Raw genomic sequence first — 23,924 nt, forward strand, 5'->3', positions numbered from 1 at the left:
GATCAGTCCTGTTTATAATGGGCCAGAGTTTGCTATAATAGAGCAACCAAAAGCAACTGGCTGGGTAGACCTGCCCCTTACAAAATTTTGCAGGGCAAGTTGCTGAAAGGGCGAGCTGTTAACAGTGCAGCAAAGGAAGTCAGCACCTGGGATCAGAGAAATAAATTGTTTATTTCCTTAAATAATCACATTGAATAACTGAAATTGATAACACATGGACAGAGAAGGAAGTGTAAGGTAGAATTGGTGAATTCAATGCTTGATCAGGTACAGAACAAAGGAGGGAACGAAAGATTGGATTAAAAGAGTACAGAAGAGTTAAAAAACAAACTCATAAAGCAAATAAATGTGAAGGAATGGTGCTACACACTTGCACACTTTTCAGTACCAGATAGTTTGTTTGGCAGTAATTAGCATTTTTAGAACTGAGTTTTCAAGACTTATAAACTGTTCGCTTCATAGTTATTTTGACAGCAAGATATGGGCGAACATATCATGCAGATCTCTGCCATGAGGCAAAGAAAAGATGAATATGATGCATTTAGCTGCAAGTTACATACAATCTCCAACAAAAATTAGGAAATAAGGAGCAGCTCCATTTAGGCATGTCAAGACAGTAAACAGCCAGCACCTTACTGGATGGAAACCAAGGATACGTGTCACATCAGACATACCGACACTGTCTTCATTCACTCCAATGGTCAATTGCGCCTGCTGGGCAAAACACCCTTGAAACTGTTCTAAGGATGCGTTTTATAAATTCATGTCTGAATTTAATACCAGAGAGATAAAAAAGCCCTCAAATCGCCAGTATCTGCAGTTCATTGCTTTATTTTCTACAATTACCTGAATCGTGTGCAAAGTATTTTCAACAAAAATAGCTGCAGCTAATCAGTGATTTCTATCCCACAGCACTGCAGTGGAATAAATGTTGAAAGATATCCAGCACTTGCAGAAATCAAGTCATAGCCAGCAAGTGTTTGTTTTCCCACCAATTTTGCTAGCACCTCAGGAGACTTGCATTTTGTAGCCACTTTCTAAACGGAAATGAACCTAGCATTTATTTTTGAAGAAGAAACAACATGTACTCCAAAATGAGCTAGTTTAAATCTTAATAGCCAGACTTACTTCATAAGCCAGTGGACTCGTCAAGCACCGTGCTATAGGACCACACCAACCAGGCAATGTGGCAGTGAGCGGGGGGCCACTGTGTGTTAATATTGGCTTCAGATAACTGCGGGTTTCTCCGTTAAGGAAGAGTTCTAAAAGCGCCAAAGAAGAAAAGGAACCTTTTGAAAATTAGTCATCAATAAACCTAAACTTTCTCCAGGTACAAATAAATGCAGTACCTTATCTGGCAAGTTGTGATATTCCCAAATCTAAAATCTAATTTTATCAACGAGTTATATACATATTTTCTTTCTCCTCTTACTCTCCTTTTTGAGTATTTCTGTAACAGGTACCATGTTCTTTACTGAATGAAAGGAAAATATGTAGATCGTGGCTGACTATGTTACAGAAGGGATCTGCCCAAGACTCCCTGCAGAATTCCAGCAATTCACCAAGTCTCTGTACACAGCACTTTCCAAACCCACAACCACTTCCATTCAGAAGAACAAGGGCAGCAGACACACTGGTACACCACCACTAAAGTTCCCCTCAAAGCCACTCACCATCCTGACTTGGAAATATGTCGCTGTTCCTTCACTGTCAAAATCCCTTTGCATCAACATTGTGGGTCTACCTACAGCACATGGATTGCAGCAGTTCAAGAAAGCAGATCACCACCACCTTCTTAGTTCCAAAAAAGAGACACATCATATTGCAGTCATTAACTTGGTTTCTCTCTCTATAGAGACTACCAGAACTGCTGAGTTTCTCCAGCACTTGGTTTTCACTTCAGATTTCCACCACCCACATATTTTGCTTTCAATCTGGCGATAATTGCTGGCCTTGTCAGAGATGCTCATATCTCAAATGAATTTAAAAAAGACAACGACACCAGAAATTAGTCGATTTGATATCTTGTTTAGGTAATGTTAAATCCAACAGTGGCCTAGCTGCCTACCCCCACTGCCACAGCTATTAGACCCACTTAAGTGCCATAGCCAGACACCACTGCATCTAACCAGCAGCAAAGAGGCTCATACCAGCTACATACACATGGCAATGGGTATGCAGCATAGTGCCACCTTAAATGCCCATGAGAGGGTACCCACCCAATGGCAAAGGCAGTGAGAGATACACCAGGCATCATCTGGGGGAGCACAGAGATCTGTGAATGTTGTAGAGGGACAGGAAGTTACAGATTTAGGAAAAATAAAAATTGTAAAATCAAGCCACTGGTGGCCTGGGAGTCAATGTAGCTCAATAAGTCGCAACGATTGAGAAAATTAAACCCAGACAGTCTTTTAACAGATCAACGACAATATTTGATTATGAGCTTTGCGCAAACATGTTTGCCAGCAGAAATGAAACCCTATAGTTTTAACACCAACTACTCTTTTTCAAAAGACACAGGACAACAGTTATCCCATCCAGGCAGCAATAACCACTTTTACACTGCTTTTCTAACTTCAAGTAAAGCTAGAAACAAAATCCTGCATGTAAAACTGCAGCATGTTTAATAATCCAGATGATCATGTTAGTTAACGCTCCAAGAACAAAATGATGCTTCTGTTGAAAATAATCCAAAAAAATTACACCACCCTTCAATTCAACATCTGTCATGCAGCTGTTCTGGTGGGAGACTCCAATATAAACAGCAAAGTAATTGGTTTCAAAAACAGGCCAAGTTTTACCCTCTTTGAAGCTTAGTATGGGGGCAAGCATGTTGGAGGATGACTCAAATTCTGCCTCTTATATATTGAGGCCTCCATAAGAGCCATGCCAGGTTCCCAGATGGGTCCTGAAGGCAGCTAGTTGTGGCCTACTCCTCAACATGATCCAATGGCAAGGAAGCAGATCTCTCTTGCTTTTCATGGTGGGGGCTTTTGGAGACCAGCCTCTTGGTGTCACCGTGCCTTGGACTGGCCCTGGATTACGGCAAATAGAGACTCCCCACCACCCCAAATCAGGAATTCAGCCATCTTTCTCGTCTACTGGGGGTTACAGATAATTAGGGAAGTGAGGTGTCGTGATCCTCAGTTGACCACACAAGAACCTTTACTGCTGGTGTCAAAAAAAAAGTCCTCAATGGATCGTCTTGCTCAGCACTTAATTAGGAGGGGTTGAGAGACTGGAGGGGGAGGGATAGAAAGAATCTCTCTCCAAGGTTATTTCCACTTCTCACCAAATCCAGGTCAAGGAAAATTGCACCCTCAACTTATTTTGTAAATTTCAAACAGTCCAAAGTCAACTATATTGCTGGGGGTCTCAAGTGGCATACAGACCAGACCAGGTAAGGATGGCAGATTTCTTTCGCTGAAGGTCATTAGGTGAACCCCCGTGATTATATGGTGACCAGAACTGCATGGAGTGCCCTAAATGCGGTTCTACTAAGATTCAACGTTGGTTCAGCATAATTTCACCTTCCCCTTTTAAGACACTCTTTATGGCCAACAGCTTGGTAGGTTTTATGATCTAAAATATATGCTTAGTGTCATACTGGGTTTTATAGCACTCCTGTCAAGCAACATGGGGATATCAACAGCATTTAAAAAAAAGGTGTAAATCTTGCATATACAAATTCTGTGAATTAACATGTTTCATTTTGATTGCAAACTATTCTGCCACTACACTATCTTATTATTTGGGTCACTTCTGCAAGTTCTGTAACATACTGATACATAAACAGTACAGAGATAACAAAGTATGGAGCTAGAGGAACACAGCAGGCTAGGGAGCATCAGAGGAGCAGGAAAGCTGACGTTTCGGGTCAGGACCCTTCTTCAGAATGCCCCCCCACCACCCCGAGAAATATTTCTGAAGAAGGGTCCTGACCCGAAGCTTTTCTGCTCCTCTGATACTGCCTGGCCTGTTGTGTTCCTCCAGCTCCACACTGTTATCTCAGACTCAAGCATCGGCAGTTCTTACTTTCTCTGAGTGAAATAAAACAGTACAGAGTAATTTCCAAAGTAAAAGGGAGCAGAAGCAGTCAAGAGGAGACAAGTAACATCTTACTCTATTCCTGAATATTAGCCAAAGGACCAAAACTAATTACACAAATTTCTGTGGAAGTGCAGTTTTCAGAAAGTCAATTTATATTAACAACGTTGCTGCCCTAACCCTGTAAACTAACTTGAGCAGAGATGTTATTTTAATTGGAAATGGTTTGTGCTCAAGTCACACCACATGCAAATATCTATGACTGCAAAATTACAGCCTCAACAAAAACAAGAAAAAAGGAAGGAACTGCTTGTTTTTACGACATTTAAAGTTACAGTCCCTAACACAGCCAAAAAAAATGCAGAAGCAGGCCCTTCACAAAAACAAGAAAATTAAAATCTAAGCAAAGCAATTTTGCATGAGTTCATAGTGAAGTCTTACTCCAACTGTATGGGAGCTTTGTTAGGCCATACTTGGAGTATTGTGAGCAACTTTAGTCTCCTAATCTCAGGAAAGGAATTATTGCCATTGAGGGAATGCAACGAAGGTTTAGCAGACTTCTTTCCAGGAAGACAGGATCGTCCTGTGAAGAGAGATTGGGCAAATTGGGCTTGTATTCTCATTCATGCACAAATCCCTCTGTGCTAGAGGTCTGAAATATTTCTCCTTTTAAATACTATTCAGCTCTCCTATTCTTCCAGCTAAAGTGCATTACCTCATTTCTCCACATTCTATTCCATCTGCAAAGGTGTAAAACTTTGAAGTGGTTTCTGAATGGCTGAGCCCTTAGCCTGATCCCTAGTTCTTCACTAGCTTGCCAGCCTCTTTGTATCTGTCCTGCCATTTTGGGGTTACTACCTCTCCATCTTCTAAACTGCAGAGGATGAAAGGATCAACCCTGGCTATTTCCCACATGGAAGAAGGATGAACATTTCTTAATGAGAGATTTAGGCATGATACGCCACCATAAGGTCCACATTGCTTTTATTTCCTCCTAAGGATATGGGACGAGTGCAGGAGATTAAAAGTTACCTGATTATTTTACTAAAATACTTAAATGGATAGAGATAGGATAGATGCTGCTAAAATGTTTCACCTGGTTGGGGTGTCTAGAATCAGGGGACAGTTTTAAAAATAAGGAGAGTACCATTTTAGGGCAGATGCTGAGAATAGTTTTTACTAAGCAAGTGGTGAATCTTTGAAAGTCTTTATTCCAGGAGGCTGAGGGTTTGAACATTTAAAAAGGTATTTAAGGTAGAGATTGATCATTTCTTTTATTACTGGTGGCAGAAAGGGCTTTGGCAATTCAATATGTAAAAGGCTTTGATGTGTCCAATTAGCCATGATGGTATTAAATGGTAGGACAGGCTCAATGGCCTACACATGTCTCTAAAAGCTGGTTACACATCAGTCATTATACATTCCTTTGGATTACAGCTGTTTTACTTGAGGTTTCAGTTGAGTGTCTTAGACTTGTTACATGTGAGACAGAGAGAAATGACTAAATATTAATGTAAGGAGGAGTATAACTGCACTGAATACTAGAACATATTGCACAGTATGCAATGTTTCTATTAAGATATATGGTCACTCAGCAGCCTTACAGGGACTGTGCTGTGAAACAAACAGGTTCTGCACAGCAAGGAAAAATTAGAGAAAACATCAGTTAAAAGTAGGAAGTGGTTCAGGGATATAGACTCGAACTAAAGCCAGATCTTCACAGTTAAAGTGTACAAGAATGGCAGTGGTTTAGTTTCAATACGGTGGCACACACAAACACATCAGGGATCCAATCCACTCCCACAAAAGTAGTTGATAAAACACAATACTCAGATGGACTGGTCAATGTCACAGAAACTTACTTTCTTCTTGCAATACACAGGTACTTTCAACTGGAAAATAATATTCGGCTGAAAGATTTTACTTCCAAACTAGTCATTCTAAAATTAGACACAAGTTGGCACAAGAGTCAGCCATTGTAATATTGAACACATTCTCAGGCTTGCCTCTTCTAAACTGGCTGTGAAATCTGATAAATGCAATTTCTGGTTTGCAAGCAGCTCTCCGTCCTGCTCAACATAATTTGTAGCAGCATGTCAACTTGAAATGGGTGTAAATAAAAACTATCATTTGGGGTCTAGCTCCGGTAGAAGCTTGAGGTCAAGGAGAGTGACCAGAGATGCTGTTATTACAGAATTCAAGAACAAAATAAACTCATAGGTTCATAGATCCATACAGAGCAGAAAAGACCCTTCAGCTCACCGGGTCTGCAACAACATAATTACCACTAAAAGTGCACTAATCCCAATTTCCTGCACTTGTCCCATATCCTTGAAAACAAAACTGCAATGCAGACCTGCCGATGGGGTTTCATGCCTAAATTGCTCATTAAGAAGTGTTCATCTTCTTTCCCTGGGGGAAATAGCCTAGGTTGATCCTTTCAGCCTTGCAGTTCAGAAGATGGAGAGAAATGATAACCTTGAAATGACAGGACAGATACTAAGAGGTTGGCTACCTAGTTAAGAACTACAGATCAGGGTAAGGACTCAGCCATTCAGAAACCACTTCAGAGTTGTACATCTTTGCAGATAGAATACAACGTGGGGAAATGTGACTTAATGTACTTTGGCAAGAAGAATAGAAGAGCTGAATATTATTTAAATGGAGAAATATTGCAGAAAGCTCAAGCACAGAGGTATTTGGGGGGTCCTCTTGCATGAATCACAAAAATACCAGCATACAAGTTCAAGGTTGATACGGAAGGCAAATGGAACATTTAACTTTATTTCAAAGGAAATTTAGTATATAAATATGGAAGTCTAGCTATAACTACACAAGGCATTAGTCAGACCACCTATTGTGAACACATTAGTCCCCTTATCTAAACGAAGACACACGGCATTGGAGGCAGTCCAGAGAAGGCTGATCCTAGATATAGATGAAATTATTTACGAGAAGAAGTTGAGTAGATTGGGCCTATACTCATTAGAATTTAGAAGATTGAGACACAAACTTATTGAAACATACAAGATTTTTAGGGGACTTCGATGCAGCAAAGTTGCTTCCCTTTGTGGCAGAGTCTAGGACCAGGGGCATTGTCTCCGAGTAAGGGGGTCATCTACTTGAGACAGACTGAAAAGGAACTTTTTCCTCAGAGGGTAGTAAACTTGTGGAACTCTTGACCATTCCCATGGCTGTCGAGTTATGCTGTTGTTAAGTACAATCAAAAAGGGAATCAGAAATCACTCAGGGTTTGGGGTTAAGGCTGCAAAGTGGAATTGAGGATTATCAGATCAGCCACGATCTCACTGAATGGCAGAGCAGACTCTTTCAGTTGTATGGCCTATTTCTGCTCCTATGTCTTACAGTAGAAACATTTCCGATCATTGTGCACAGTATGGCAGAATTTGCAACTCTGCAGATACTGAAAAAGTCTTCATCCATATGCAGCAAGGCCTGGATGACATTCGGATAAGTTGCAAGTAACAATCGTGCCACATAAATGCCAGGCAACGGTCATCTCCAATTGGAGAGAATCTAACCATCGCTGCTTGATGGTTATAAGGCATTAACATTGCAGAATTCCCCACTATTAACATCCTGGGCCTTACCATTGATCAGAAGCTGAACTGAATCAGCCACACAAATTCTGTGGATACAGGAGCAAGTTAGAGGCTGCTCTGATTAACCATTCTCCTGACTCCCAAAGCCGATCAGCATCTACAAGTTGGAAGTGTAATGTAAGCCCAAAACATGATACAGCTTGTCAAAAAGAACAACAGCTTGGACAAGCACAATTGAAACATTATATCTCAACTAAATTTCACTGCTAATAAACTTAAAAAAGTAATGTGTGATGATTGCTAACAGGACTGCAACGCTGAACCTGACAGTCATGATTAAAGGTAGCTACTACTGGATGGACCAACTCTTCAAAAGATTAGCTGTGCAAATTTGGTTGGTAGTGCCTTTAGTAAGGAAGTCAGAAAACCTAAAAAACAAAAACGGCGCTAGCAACAAAGTCAATGTTATCCATGGAGTACTTCAGGGAACACATGGTGTGTCATGGCTGGGAACATTTTCTTTGATCAATTATCTGTAGACATTAGACAGAAATTCGAACGCATACTTTTCAAAACTCTTTGCTGCAATTTATTGGCCATGAGGACAACAGGCAAGCCTAAGGGAAAGAATCTGAAAATGCCTTCTGAAGCTAGAACTTGAGATCAAATACAAACAGGCAGAAATGGGAAAAAAAATTAACATTAATATGTTTGCATAACTGTTTGTTTTAAAAATGTTGCGGAAGATTACAGATAGGGCGTGGCACACAGACTACAGGATGGCGATCAGAGCAAAGTTTAGTGCAGTGTTACTGTTTCTGTAGGTTCTCTTATCACTGACTTCCTTAGTACTCAGTTTCTAACAAGCCCAGATATTTCTGAAGAGGGTGCATCACTCCAGAACACATCTCCAACTGATTATAAAGAACATGCATGGACACATGGAAAATTGACACAGATCTTGCTTTTTCAAGTTAACAATGCTAACTGTGCAAATGGATTTGTCAAAGCAAGGTCGAAAGAATTTAAACTTCTGCATGGAACTCAAGATTTTGCTGTACATAATCAAAAATAAAGAGTTCAATGCTGGAGCTAAAGCAGCAATTGAAATGTCTGACACTTAGTCCAGTAAATCAATGAGCTTACATCTCGTGTGAGAAAAACAGACATTTATAGATCTGAAGTACAGGAAATTACTCATAACCTGGCATGTTCTGAGTCACAATCTGCCTGTGGAAAAATTAATTCCAGACAATTAAAAATGCTTAATCTACTGCAGAAAATAACTGCCTTAGTTCCCTAGTGTCCTTTCCAGGGACAAAAAGCTATCTGCTGGGGACAACAACAACATTCTGCGTTTATATGGCATCTTTAACATAATAAAATGCCCCCAAGGCAATTGAAAGGAACATTACGAAACAAAATCTGATCCAGAGTCAAAGAAAAAGGAGAAAAGGTCAGTTGGTTTAAAAGAAACTGACCAATTGGCAGCGTTTTTGGGAGCACTCTAAAGGAAGAAAGAGAGAGGAAGAGAAGCAGAGTAATGCAGGGACGGAGCTCTGGAACTTTGGGAGAATTGAGGCACTGAAAGTATGGCCACCAATGCTGAGTGAATGGCGAATGGCAAATTAGCCAGAATTAGAGACGTGAACACATCTAGGGATTTGTAGGGCTAAGGGAGATCAGAGAGATAGGTGAGGGGTGAAGCCAGGAAGCGGTTTTGAAAACAGAGATGAGAATTACACAAACAAATGAAAAAAAAGACCAGAAACTAATGAAGACTGAAGAGTGCAGAAGGAGGTGGGTTAACTGGCCTTGGTGCTACCTAAAACAAGGGTAGCAAAACTTTGAAATAACCTTACGTTTACAGAGGTTAGAGGCCAGGAACCGGGAGTGGGTTACTATAATCAAATCCAGATACCAAAGATAAAAGAATGGTAGTTTCAGCAGAGAAGCTGAGGCAAGGTGAGGGTCAGGCAGTGAGATGTGGTGGTTGGGGAGGGGTGGGGGGGTGGAAGTGGAGGAGGTGGGTGTGGTGTTTGGTGGTGGAGAGACAAACACAGATGATGCAGTCAGAAGCTTGTATCAGGGTCAAACACCATGCTCATAACCAATTTGATGGAACCTCAGCAGGTGGAACGGAATCACTCAATAGGGAACATAATTTGTTTGGGGAACTGAAACAATGGCTTCCTGTCTTCCTAATAGTTAGCTGAAGGAACTTTCTGCTCATTTAATATTGGATATTTTAGCATCGAGATACACTGCTCTAGATTTGTTCAAGCACTGATGAATGATTATGACACTGATATTAGTTTGATTGCTTAAAGTTAAATGTCCACAGCGCACTTAATTACATTTCAGGTGTTTCTATAAAAGCGATAAATACTACAGAAGCAGGAAATCTGAAACAAATACAGAGTGCTGTAGAAACACAGCAGGGCAGCATCATTCCGGAACATAGACAACAGCTGAATTCTGAAGAAGTCATATCAGAATCAAAACATGAACTCTGTTTTTCCCTCTGCAGATACTGCCAGACCTGCTAAATTTCTCCTGCATTCTCTGGGTCAGTTTGATTTCATTTCTGTGTGGCTCCATTGTGAAATCTCCAACAGATTCTACAGGGTTGTGGAAAGTATGCAGAGCGCAAGAGAAATTGCACCAAGGCGCAGACAGAAAGAGGTGTGTGTTTATAAACGACTAGCAAGAGCTAGCCTATCCATACATATGGTCAGGATTTGGTTTCACCTTGTGGTTCAGACTTTTGTTTTCTTCATTACTTTTAAAAGGCCTGTGCATTCATACAGTGGTGAGAAATAATAAGATGGTTAGGGTTGTTCATCCCCAAGCTGCTTTGTGCACCAAGGTATAATTTCGCTGACTGCACTGTTCGTTTCTGTTGCGAGTACAGGATGTGGGTTTTGAATCTGCAGACTAACTTTGTCACCTTGTCTAAGGAGTTGCACTAAGTAGTAATTACAGCAACAGACCAAGATGGTCAATATTTTGGCACTTAGTGATTGTACGAAGTCCCTCAGCCCAACATCGTGGGCTGAAGGGCCTGTTCTGGGCTGTACTGTTCTATGTTCTATGTTCTATTTCTGGATATCTTGTTCCCATTAATACTTGCCAAGCCAAAATGAATCCGCAAGGACAACATGTGAGAATTGTAGAATCCCTACAGTGTGGAAGCAGGCTATTTGGCCCATCAAGTCTGCACCAACCCTCTAAAGAGCATCCCATGCTACGCCTGTGACCCTGAAATTAGTGTGGCAAATCCACCCAGCCAGCACATTCTTGGATACTAAAGGCAACTTAGCATGGCCAATCTACCTAACCTGCACATCTTTGGACTGTGGGAGGAAACTAGAGCATCTGGAGGGAACCCACGCAGACAGGGGGAAAAACACGTAAACTCCACACAAACAGTCACTCGAGACTGGAATTGAACTGGGATCCCTGGCACTGTGAGGCAGTAGTGCAAACCACTGAACTGACATGCCGCCCCATAAGTGGAGACCTAGAAAGGCTTTGCTTTCTGATTCTATGACTCAAAGAAACAGACCCTTCAGTCCAACTCGTCCACACTGACCAAGCTTACCAAAACAAACAAGTCCCATTTGCCTGAATTTGGCTCTTGAGTTTTCCTTCACATTATTTAGAGACAGGTGGATTGATCGAAGTTACTTTTATTCTTGAAAGAACTTGGCACTTGTGCTAGTCAGGAGTTGATTCTTCTCTGAAAATCAGAGTAGAGGATAGAAAACAGGATAGTTACATTTATTTCCCTGCAGTTCTAATGTCAAAAGTCATAAGGCTGGATTATGCAGATCTGAAATGAGGCCAAAGAGAACCAAGATGGTCAAAGTAGTGGCTGCTGAGGGGCACAGGCAGAAGTCCTGCAGGTATTAGAGCTCCCTGTCAATTTGCAGTGCATGGAAAAGGGCTTGAGGCAGGAGGTCCACTCAGTCCTAGGTCAGACCTTGCAGGACTCTCACTGGCACAGGTGGGCATCAGAAGTCCTTCATGACTGTAGGTGGAAAGGGCCATGTCAGTAGGACCAAAGACAACAAAACATTTTTAAAGTCAAGTTAAAGGAGTTTATGGGGCTTAAGGGTGCTACTGGAAACAGGTTAATGTTAAGGAACAAAAACAGCGAACACTAGAGAAACTTCAGGTCTGAAGAAGTCATTACCAATCTCAAAACGTTAACTCTCTGTCTTTCTTTCTCCAAAGATGCTGCCAGACATGGCAAATTTCTCCAGAAATCTTTGTTTATTTCAGACTTCCAGCATGCACACCATTTTGCTTTTAGCAATGTTATTTAATTTTGTGGAGGTGAGGTGCGGGTTAGATGGTGAATCCATAATGGATAAATTTTAGGCAAGTGCTGCCTTCTGTCAGCAGTTCCAAAAAGCTCATAGTCACACGGTTAAGAACCTGGCAACGGAGGCTCAGACCTGTTGGTTGAAATCCGTTGATTCATTGAATCATAAGTACAGAAGAGGCTTTTCTGCCCATCAAGTCTGTACTGCCAGTCATGTGCTGCTTCCCAATTATGAGGGATCATCAGAATTCTTTTAAAAAGAGGCAGCTGGTGCTCTTGCTCTCTCTCAGCTTCTGCCATGTGATATGGCAAACATCACTCTTTCACAAATGGCCATCCCATTTCCCAGTAGCCTGGCAACAGACTGGGGATTGCAATGGCCAGTCTAATCATGCCTTGGAAATCCAAGGGCCAAAGCAAAAAATCCAGGCCATTGTGCTTGCCTGGGTCTCGGGTGAATTTACAATCACCTTTGGTTGGGCAGATGTGAATTCTGTTGTGTGTCTTTGACAATAAGCCCATCCAATTCCAATTCCACAAAAAGAAAAACAGAAAACCATGGACACTGGAGATCTGAAATTAACAAGTCAATGTTTCAATCGCTTTCAGCAGAATTTGGAAACGTTAGAAATGGAACAGGTTTTAAGGAGGTCAGCGTGGAAAAAGAACAACAGAGAAAGTCTGTGGATGGAGCAGAAGACAGGAGGCTTTCACGGTTAAAAGAAATACAGAGGCAAAAAAAAGGGACATGGCAATGGAACAAGAGAAGAGAGAGAAGTGCTGTGAATGGCAAAATAATGAACATCCAAAACTAACAATGAGACGAACAAGATTAAGACCAAACAATGAAACAAAAAGGAAACAAAAATGAAAGCAGAGATTGAAATTATCGCGTTCAGAGGCTATTTAGGGTAATAATTAGATGACATGGTGCTGTTCCTTGAATTTGCAATGAGCTTCAGCGGAACACTGAACCGAGAACAGAAAGGTCAGTGTGAGAACATGGTTATGAAACTAAATTAGAGAGTGAGCTAGAAACAAGCATATGTTTAAGTGAAGGAAGGAAGGAGAGTATGCACATGGACAGAAGAGAGAGTGTGCACGTGACGGAATGAGACGCAATGAGAGTTGGAGTAAGCAAGAGCATAGCAACAGGAAGGCAAGACAGATAGAAAAAGAATGCAGGTAAGACAACGACCAAGGTTGGAACAATAGAAGCATGGGAAGACAACGGGGAATGCAAGGAGAAGCGAGGAAAAGGAGCATTAAGAGAGTGGGAGAGGGAGCACGAGAAGAAGAGGAGGAGGAGGAGGAGGACAGAGCACGTGAGAGAGGGGGAGAGTGAAAGGGCAGGCTTCTTAGAGAAATCATAACATACAGAGAGCACGTAAGCCAAAAAGAAAGAGTGATTTTAAGAAAAAAAAAAGAGAGGACCAAAAGAAATTCAAGCCTCAAATAAAGCTGTATCTATATTGTTGACCGTTACCACCAAGCAATTGTGATGTTAATGCTGTGAATTGATTTTCGGCCGATGCTTCAAGATTCTGTTACAGGCAAAACAGGGTGTCCCATCCACAAAGAAAAATATTTATTGAACAGGACAGAGGTAGAACAATATCTAGCCTCAAATTCACCTCCTCCAAAGGGGATAAGAAATCGCTCTCACAGAGGGAAAGTGCTTCATAAATACTCCAAAACATCATGAAATAAATAAACACTCCAGTCTACTGGCTCCTCCCTTCTCCCCAACAAACATTTCCCCAAATCCTTACCAGAAGCAAAAGAAAGTATTCTTCTTTCATTCAGGACACCTTAACCATACTGCATGTGAGCAGACTTTGGCCACAAGGACACTTGGTAATTAGGTCAGCAGTCTCAAATTTTCAAGCTGTTCTACACAACAGATAATAATGAACCATTATTCAAATCTACCTCCCAAACCCACACATCGTGGAGTAGAAGTAGGTCAATATTGTCTTAAACCGTGATGCACTGAGCACTCCAATTGAAACCCAGACAGGGCCTTGAAACTCTGACAAAGGAACCATTTCATTGCCAGTGAAAAGGATACTTGTGGTCAAAGCTGTACCACAGCCTGAACAGCCAGGCACTCTCCTGCTTTGTTCTGCTGGTCCTTTCAGGGTGCGCGCCATCCTAGGCGGACAGAACAGAAACACATTTTCACAGAAGTTAAACACTGATGTAAAAAGCGATACAGTTACACTTGTACAGTATATACAAGATAGAAAAACATCTTCATGAACTCAATAGAGTTGCAATTTAATAATAACTTGGATGGCAAACCAAATGTATTGTGAAGATAATTGAGAGCATGTAAAACTGATGACAGCATGGTTCCAGTGCTTGGGCTAAGCAGTAGCAGGGAGTGGGAAGGTGGGGGCAAAGGAATGCATATAAGACCAGAAGACTTAGAAGCAGAAGTAGGCCATTCAGCCCATTGAATTCACTTTGCATTCCAATGAGATCAAAGCTGATCTAAAATTCCTCAACTCCACTTTTCTGCCTTTTCTTCCTAATTTTTGATTCTTTTACTGATTAAAATTGGTCTTTCTCAGCCTTCAATACACTTAATTACACACCCTTGACAGCCATCTGTGGTAAAGAATTCCACAGATTCACCTCCCTCCAAGAAGAAATTGTTCCTGATCTGTGTCTTAATTGGGTAACCTCTTATTCTGAGGTAGTGTTCTCTGGTCCTAGACTCTCCTGCAAGGAGAAACAACTTTTCCCTTCTACCTGGTCAAATCCCCCAAGAATCTTGTACGTTTCAATGAGGTCTCCTCTCATTCTTACAAAACTCCTTTGGAGTACTGGTCCTATGTATGTAATGTCTCCTCATAAGAAAATGCCTCCATACCTGCAAATCAAACAAGTGAACCTTCTCTGGACTGCATCCTACGCCAGAATGTATTTCCTTAAATAAGGTAACACAAACTGTTCACAGAATCACAGAATTCCTACAATGTGGGAGCAAGCCATTCAGCTTATCGAATCCAACCAACCCTTCAAACAGCATCCCATCCACTTGCAGTGCCCATACTATTCCTGTAACCCTGTATTTCCCACAGCTAAACCACCTAGCCTGCACACCCCTGGACGTTTTGGGCAATTTAGCACGGGCAGCCCACCAAACCTGCACTTCTTTGGACTGTGGGAGGAAACCCACACAAACACAGGGAGTGTGCAATCTTCACACAGACAATTGCCCAAGTGTGGAATCGAAGCAGTGTCACTGGGGCTGCGAGGTGGCAGTACTAGCCATTGAGGCAGCCATTCATAATATTCCAGGTGTGATCTGACGAGTGCCTTATACAGCTTTAGCAAAACCTCCCCAGCTTGGTATTTCATTTTCTTTGAAATAATTGTCATCGGTCCATTTGGCTTCTTTGCTACCCGCTGCACCTGGATGTTAACAACATGTGAAGCTGTGATGGGGTTACTGGTATATGGCCCTGTAGAACCTTTGATAAATCAGACGTTGACCAGTAGGGAACTGGAATAACCAAGGTTGGAGGAGTCAAGGACATGGGTGAGAGTTTCAGAAAATGATGGCTTGAAACAGGTGATGTTACGGAGGTTGCTGTTGGGGTGGGGAGGACATGAATTCAAAAATCCAACTCCACTGCCAAACAGACACTGAGAACACGAGCAACCAGAGGAGGTGGTAATCAGAGGGTGAAACTGGATCAGCGTCAAGGATAGGGAAATTGTGATGGGGGAGAAAAACAATGGTTCTGGCTTTTCAGAAGTTCAGCTGAGGGAGAAAATTGCAGTTGACACAAGATTGGACATTGCACAAGACAATGCACAAGTAACAGGAAGATTCAGGAGGTGCTGAGCTGTGTGTTGTCAGTGTAAATATGGAGCTGACCCCCTCAATTTCCCCCACTCCCACCAACCTAACACATTGTATGCAGTGATTAAGAGATAGCAGATCCTACAATTGTTTTAGAATTTTAATCTTCTGCGAATATCCTGCCATTTTCCCAGTAACACTGTGTTTTCCCTATTTAAATAATTGTCCAATACCTTCCTGAATGCGTCAACTTAAACCGCTTCCATCACATTTCCTTTAGGTCTTTAAGAGTTGGCAGAACAGGTAGAGACAGCGGTTAATAAAACAGTCAGTATTCCAAGCTTAGGTTCTAAGAAGGGTCATGCGACCTGAACCATTAACTCTAATTTCTCTGCATAGATGCTGCTAGATCTGCTGAGCTTCTCCAGCAATTTCTATTTTTGTTTCTGATTTACAGCTTCCGAAGTTCTTTCAGTTTTGATTTAACATTCCAAGCTTCATTAAAAAGGGTCAGAAAGTACACAAGCAGAGGAGGTGACACTGAATGGGATGCTGGTTAGACCTCAGCTGCAGTATTGTGCACAATTCTGGGTGCCACACTGTAGGAAGGATTTAAGTGCATTGGAGGGATTGCAGAAGATATTTACAAGAATGGTCTCAGGGAACAGGCACTACAGTTTTGGAGACTGATTGGTGAAACTGGGGCTGTTTGGTGAAACTGGGACTGTTCTCCTTGCAGGCTAAGATGTGGATGACTAGTTGTGTTACAATCATGGCGGGGTCTCAACTTAGTAGATAGGGAGAAATTGTCCGCACTTGTAAAAGGATTAAGAGACAGATAGCAAAGTTTGAAGTCCTTTGCAAAGATGAATTTAAATTTAATGATTGAAATCTGGAATTGAAAGTCAGCTTTAGTTAACAGGAAGCTACTGTTGATTGTTGTAAAAACCCATTTGGTTTAACCATGTTCTCTAGGGAAGGAAATCTTTGTCTTATGACTCCAAAACCACAACAACGTGATTAAATGTTCTCTGAAATGGCAAAGGAAGCCAAGGACAATGAGGGACTGGAAACAAATACTGATCATGCCTGGTGCACCCACATCCCATGAAAGAATAAAACAAAACATTTTTGAAATTCTCGAGTACAAAGGTTGTCGATGTTCAGTTGACGAGTCTATTCAAGATTGAGATCTGTAAAGTGTGAAGGGAATCTGGAATTGTGGGGATATTACTATACTACTGAAACTGCCAATTTTTAAATTTGTCTTTCTCTCATATCCGAAAGCGTTCTTACAGAAAACTGAATGTTTTCCTTGTTCTTGTTTAAATTTAACTTATTTTTCTAAATCAGCCTGTTCAAAAATGTTATTACATACTTGTGGAGAAGGTAGGACTTGAACCTGGGTTTCCTGGTCCAGAGATAGGTGCAGTACCACTGCATTGTAAGTTTGAGAATCCCAGATTCCCTTAGTGGTTTACAAATCTCAATCTTGAGCTGAGTATTTTTCCTTCATCACTACATCACGCATGGTAATTTTTCCCAACTACTAAGCCCCACTAGCAAATCACCTGTGCTTTTCTATTAAATTACATAAAAAGCCTGTTCAGGACTGAATGGGTCATTGGGCAATTTCACAAATTCAGAAATTGTGGTGGGTCTGGGGTCACCTTTAGGCCAGACCAGAAAAAGATGGAAGATTTCTTTCCTCAAAAATAAAGATAGCGAACCAGATTCCTTTATCTAAAAAAAACGGTTTCATGGCTGCCATTTGGCTTAATTGAATTTTAATTTGATTTGAAACTTCACCTGCTCCTGTGGAGAGATTTGAACATCTGTCCCCCTTACTATATTGCCACCACATCCCTCTCACCCATGATCATAAAAAAATAGCTTAGCATGATTATAGGGTCAACTCCTAAATCATTTCTCTTCATCCTTAAGAATGAAGGTTATGTGCCAAAGTTTTAAGGGGAAATCATTTAAGGTTGTGATTAGAGCCAGTTGAGTGTTGTTGAATGGGAACTACAGAACAAGGGATTAGGTCTGACTATGAGATACTTAGGAGACAGTTCACATCACCAGAAATGACATAATGTCACATGCTCTTGCTCTCTCTTCTGTAGCCAAACGGCAATATGGAGCCACAAGCTATTTCTCCATAAGGTTTGTGTTTTCCTTACCACAGGAAGGTGTTAACATTCAGTATGGGCACAATGAGACAAAGAGTATCTCCTGCAGGTTTCAAAATGCAAAGTCACTGAAAAACTGAGCCTGGATTGGAAGGGGTCAAACTTATCCGTTGGAGAGGAAATAGAAGCTGAAGATGTTACAATAGTCTGCAAGGAGAGAGGTCAAACTTATTTTTCTATTGGGGAGCTGACAATAGTGGCCAATGTAGAAGCAAGGGATAATACCTGAGCAGTACCAGAAACTGTACTCAGGGTAGATTTCAATCTGAGTGAAACAGTTAACCCTCTGCACGTGATGTCATTCCAAATCCCCAAACTTGCACTTAATACTTGATATTACAGAGCTGATTCAAGCGGCACATTGTCCCCCTCCAAATTCTGGGACCATCTTTCCTAAAATAGCCAAGTTTAAACTTGGCTATCAGTTTTCCATCCTAACCAAACACTAAATTGGCTGTAACCAAAGGCTCAAAAGACATCATAGAATCAGGATCCCCACAGTATGGAACCAGGCCATTTGGCCCAAAAAGCTCACACCGCCCCTCCGAAGACCATTCCACCTAGACCCAAATCCCTACCCCTGTATTTCCCATGTCTAGCCCACCTAACCTAAATATCCCTGAACACTGAGCAATTTAGCATGGCCAATCCACCTATGCTGCACATCTTTGGACTGTGGGAGGAGACACAAAGACACAGGGAAAATGTGCAAACTCCACACAGACAGTCACCCAAAGCTGGGACCGACCTGGGTCCCTGGCACTGAGAGGCAACAGTGCTAACCACTGAGTCACTGTACCACCCCATACATTCCTCTACCACATCCTTCTCGGAAACATACTCTTGCATCACACACCATCCTGACTCGGAAACATATTGGCTTTTCCTTCATCATTGGGTCAAAATCTTGGAGCCCCCACATTAATTGCATTATATCTCCACCACATCGGCTCTGCAGTTCAAGGAGCTATCTCACCACTACCAATTCAGGATGGACAATATGGCCTTACTAGCAACACTTACATTCTGTGCATGGAAGAAAAATGCACTGATTGCCTAATAACAGAGTTAGCTTAAAGCTCTAACTTAGCAACACATCCAAATGTATAAAGTAATAAAAACATGTTTCAAATTGTTTATAAAATCAATCAACTGGCAAAGATTCCTCCTCCATTTCCTGACACAGTATATCTTCAAACTGTAACTACAGAATGAAATGACTTCAATTGCTGTCTCCTATTTCGTACTGTCTCAAGGGCATATTTGTAATGCTTGCAGCAAAGAGATTCAGAGCTAGAATTTTAAACTAGCTTCAACCTACGTTATTAAAGTTGATTTCTTTCGAAGTTGCATCTGAGGGCAGAATACAAACAATTCCTGATTCTGACATGGGAATAAGTCATGTAAGTGTCACGAGCCGAACCAAAATCACATCAAAATTTGTTTTCCCACATGATTGGTGGATTTTGAGAGAAAACCAGAGGTAGACTAAAGTGAAATTTGGTTTGAACTATTTGAATTGAACTAACTATGGTTTCTTTCATGGCAGCGGGGGAATGTACTTGGAACAAGAGGATAAAGAACAGCACATTGCTAGGGGGGTGTGCCTGAAGCATTAGTGGCATATTCCTTTAATTTCAACTTGCTATCAAAAAACAAATAGCTTTTCTGTATTTAAATATTCTGAGGGGGCAGCGAGGTGGCAATTGGTTCAAAAGGCTCAGCCATCATTTGGTGATGATCATAAAAGTTCAGAAACAGATATACTCTCACTTAGTCTGTGGAGAGCTATGCATGCATATCACTCAAACATTCTTTCCTACCGATGTAAAAGTATATCTTGTATAAAAAGTTAACATAGTGGCTACCAGCTTTAAAAAAAACTTTTCATGTCTCATGTAAACCTCTAATTCCTCAGGGACCAAACTATGCTGTAGTTATCCATACTTACAAGCAATTAAGATTACGACCCCCACCCCTCCCCATTCATTCCTGAGATACGAATGTCTCTCTATAAGCAAAAATCCTTCCATCCCTTTCTTGAAAATTTTAGTTAACTGACCATTTTGAATCAAACCTTTTCACATTTCATCGAAGAACAGTTATTCCCTGGGAATGAGCTAGGATCTAATTCTGGGATTGTGGTCTCCTTGTCCTGGACACCCCAGCAGAGGAAATAGTTTCTCTGCATCAACTTTACCCAATCCCCTCATAATTTTAATCCTTGGAGTAGACCATTCTTCAATTGTTGAACTTGAATGTTCCAACTTGATAATTATTCTATGTAAATCAGTCACATCCTTCAGGGAAAGAAACTAGCTATTCTTACTGGTCTGGCTAATACTGTTGTGAGTGACTCATTAGCCACCCCAGCAAGCAAGGGAAATGTGGATAGACAAAATAAGTCAACTTGGTCAAGGATATACATATTGTGAGAATGAATGGAGTGAATGAGAAAATAAGAAGCAACTATACCTCCAATGCTTTCCCCACTCACTGCTGATACAATACACACAGGAACAGGCCCACCAAGCCTGCACCGAATCCTAATCCTTATTTAAACCTGCTACTTATTGCCCATGTGCAGTTTCTATCCCTCTGTTCACGTATCTATCAAGATATCCTTTAAATGTTGCTAACTTGCCTGCTTCCACCACCTACAAGCGCAGCCCATTCCAGGCACCCCCCACCTTCTCTGTGAAAAATCTTCCCTGCACTTCTTCCATAAACTTGCCATCTCTTGCCCTGAACCTGTGTCCTCTTGTAGTTGACCTCTCTGTCCTTGCGGGGGGAGGGGAGAAGAGAGACTCTGACTATCCACCCAATCTATGCCTCACATAATTTGTGGATCTCTATCAGGTTCCCGCACCCCCCCCACCCCTTGTCCCCAAGCCTCCACCTTTCCAGTAAAAACAGAGTTTATCCAATCTCGCCTCACAATTAAAACCTTCCAGATTACACAACATCCTGGTAAAACTTCTCCGCACCGTCTCAAATCCTTCTGGCAGGATTGCATGCAATGTTCCAAATGAGCCCTAACTAAAGTTATGTTATAACTACACAAAACTTGCTGACGTCTATATTTGATGCCTCACCTGAGGAAGGCAAGCGTGCTATATGCCTTCTTGACCACCTTATCCACCTGCATTGCCACTTTCGGGGTGAAATGATGTGACACAATGGGCCAATGATCTACTTGCCAGCACACTTTAGTGCACCATTTTGTAACATAGACTGCTGGGTTTCAGGAAAACAGGGCGTGAATTTATGATGTTCGAAAGAACATTCAAGAGCAAATGCTGCTCTACTGGAAAGATCGGACAGGAAACGGAGCTGAATCTTAAGGTTCAAATCCAAGCCAAGCTGAATCATCATTGTGGCAAAGTGGGCCTTGATTCCTTTGTTTCAGATTTCTTACAGAAGTATTCAAATAAAATGAAAGTGCCCACACATTGTACTGTCACATACAGCTGTGACTTGCAACACCAGATGAAAACTGCTTTGAAAGCAGTTTACAAAAAAAAAATCTATTGTTCTACCATCTAGTTCTTTGTAAATCATGGCCAAAATAAAAGTAAATGTTGCCCTTTAGAGCATTCTGTTAGTACAGTGCCGCTGATTGCTGAGTGCTAAAATTAAACGAAGCTCCAGTAAAAACAAAAGGGTCACTGTAAAATATGACTGTCCAAATTTTCAAACCTCAGCAGATATTCTTTTACTTTTGTTTGCATCACAGAAGAAGAAGTGGGCTCCATCACAGGTCAAAATAAATATTCTGCAAATACAACATTAAGCTGACAAGACAGACTTAACATCTATAGCAAGCCATTTTTAAATTGTTCCAACATTACTTACACCTTGCATCACTTGGAAACTGTCAGCGTTGGGAGCTGGATCCTGATCTGGATCAACTCCGACTCTGGAAGAGAAAGAGGGTAGTTAAGTAAGTAAGGAGGTAAACAGTAAATCGAATTAAAAGACTAGGTTAGCAATATCTCCGTCTCGATCATTTTACAAGCGTTGAATAGGTCCAGTCTCTAATAACAGAAAGGTTGCCATTTGCTGACTTTCATAAGGCAGACCCCAAGTTTCTTTTTTGGAAGCTGTGTGAGATTGTGATTGGTAAAAGGGGAGGGAAACTGTGCCAATCACATTCAGTGACATTTTCAGTAAGTATTCAAGATGAATAAAATCATTTTGTACTTGATTTGAATTAAGCATGTGTTACAAAATGGATTTCTGCGGCTTGCAGTATATAGCAAGACTTTTGAAACATCTGGTTCCCAATTATAGGCACTCACACTGACACTACTATATCACTGAAGATTAAGGAAAAATAATTTATCCTTTCTGTAATTAGACCAAAGGCTGCACGTAGTGGCTAGTACGTAAGTGTGTACATGCACATGTCGCACTGTGTGGTCTGAGCTGCAAGTTCACTGCTAAGTATAACAACAAACCTAATGGAGGTAGAGACTGTGGTAAGGTAGATTATCAGGCTCAGACAGACATAAAGCAATATGCAAGTAAAGTTGAGTGACAAAAGCACATGCAGCTTTCTTCCTAATTGCTCCAAATTTCCTGTTGCATGGAATCAGGCAGTCCCTTTAATCTGTTGTGGCTCCTCGAGCAAAGCTGGTTCATTAGCACACCCTACAATTTTCCCGTACCCATGTAATTTGGAATAGCCTGTAGAATGGAAGGAGATAAAGCGTCATCAAGGCCAAGTCTGTGTTTCAATCACAAATAAATCTCACGACAGCGCAAGGCAGCTGCGGGAGGAAACAAGAGCGTCTTCAAGAACCACGCAGACATGGGGAGAATGAGGAAATTCCCCATAACCACCACGCCACCCCTTATCACTGCCATTAGCTTTCATTGCCCAAACTGCTTGTAGTTACTGAAGGTGAAAGAATGTCAGTCCAGATGAATGGATCACTTTCCATTTCAGACACTCATTTTTTAACCTCTCCCACATCAATCGATGATATAGTTGGAAAAAGAGCAGAGCGACCTCCTACTCTGTCCCAATGTCATTTGGACCACAGCAGGTGGTTTATATACCACTTCTCCTGAAGCCTGATCTCTAACACTGCCAAATTAAGGATCATTTACTGACTACCAATAAGCACAATAACAGGAGGCCCAAGATCATTTCCATAGGATTCTTCCAGGCTGAGAAAAATGTTAACCCATCAATCAAGCATGGGTTTGAGAACAGGTTCCCAGAGGGGAAAGCCCTGTATCTACTATCCTGCAACACCATCTGCTGCTGCCATTCCTCAGAAAAGCATTTATATCACGGAGCTTACGATGCCAATTGCAGCTCAGTGCAGTGCTCTAGCCACTGACTCAACAAGGCTGAAGCATAAGAATCCAGGCAGACACTCCATCACTGCAAGGTGAAGTATTGCACTGTTGAAGGTGCTGTCTATTGGATGACACAGCAAACCTTCTGTAAAAGGATCACACCACACTATTTTGAAGAAGAACAGAGTTATCCCTGTTGCCCTGCGCAATATCTGTTTTTCTATCAACATCAGAAAGACAGATTACTTGACTATTGCATCTTATGCTGTATATATTACATTTCTGAAATCTGAATGGTTTTTGAAATAAAGGCAAGTGGTGATGGGTTAGTGCTGCAAGAAGTTTGTCTGTCTTTCTTAAAAATGATCAGGATGTTATTCTGGAACAGTGACGTAAACATATCCATTTCAACAACACGCATGACTATACAAGAGCCCAGCAGACTCCTGTGATGTTAATGAAATGAAATATTTATATTCGGAGTTTATGACAAGCATTGTAAACACATTTAGGCTAAAACTAGTTGTTTTGACTTCAGAAGGAAGTGGAATTTGGTTCAAAAAAAAGGAAAAAAAAGTTCTCTCATAGGAGATTTTTCAGTTCAGTGGAAAGGATCATTGCAACAGCAGTATTTTACTGGTTGATGAAGCTTCCAAACCAGTAGA

At 41.3% G+C, this 23,924-nt stretch overlaps 1 protein-coding gene across 2 annotated transcripts in view; it reads right to left on the minus strand.

Moving 5' to 3' along the window:
- Positions 1 to 23,924, minus strand: part of slc9a7 (solute carrier family 9 member 7) — a 150,319-nt gene that overhangs the window by 7,757 nt on the left and 118,638 nt on the right. For both annotated transcript variants that reach the window (XM_048532733.2, XM_048532732.2), the window contains 3 exons: positions 21,805 to 21,868; positions 14,012 to 14,094; positions 1,129 to 1,234 (listed from right to left, as the gene is read on the minus strand). In XM_048532733.2, coding sequence (XP_048388690.1) covers positions 1,129 to 1,234; positions 14,012 to 14,094; positions 21,805 to 21,868 — 253 coding nt within the window. The remainder of the gene's footprint in view (positions 1 to 1,128; positions 1,235 to 14,011; positions 14,095 to 21,804; positions 21,869 to 23,924) is intronic.

The sequence above is a fragment of the Stegostoma tigrinum genome, chromosome 6 (genome assembly GCF_030684315.1).
Source record: "Stegostoma tigrinum isolate sSteTig4 chromosome 6, sSteTig4.hap1, whole genome shotgun sequence".
In the NCBI taxonomy this organism is placed as follows: domain Eukaryota; kingdom Metazoa; phylum Chordata; class Chondrichthyes; order Orectolobiformes; family Stegostomatidae; genus Stegostoma; species Stegostoma tigrinum.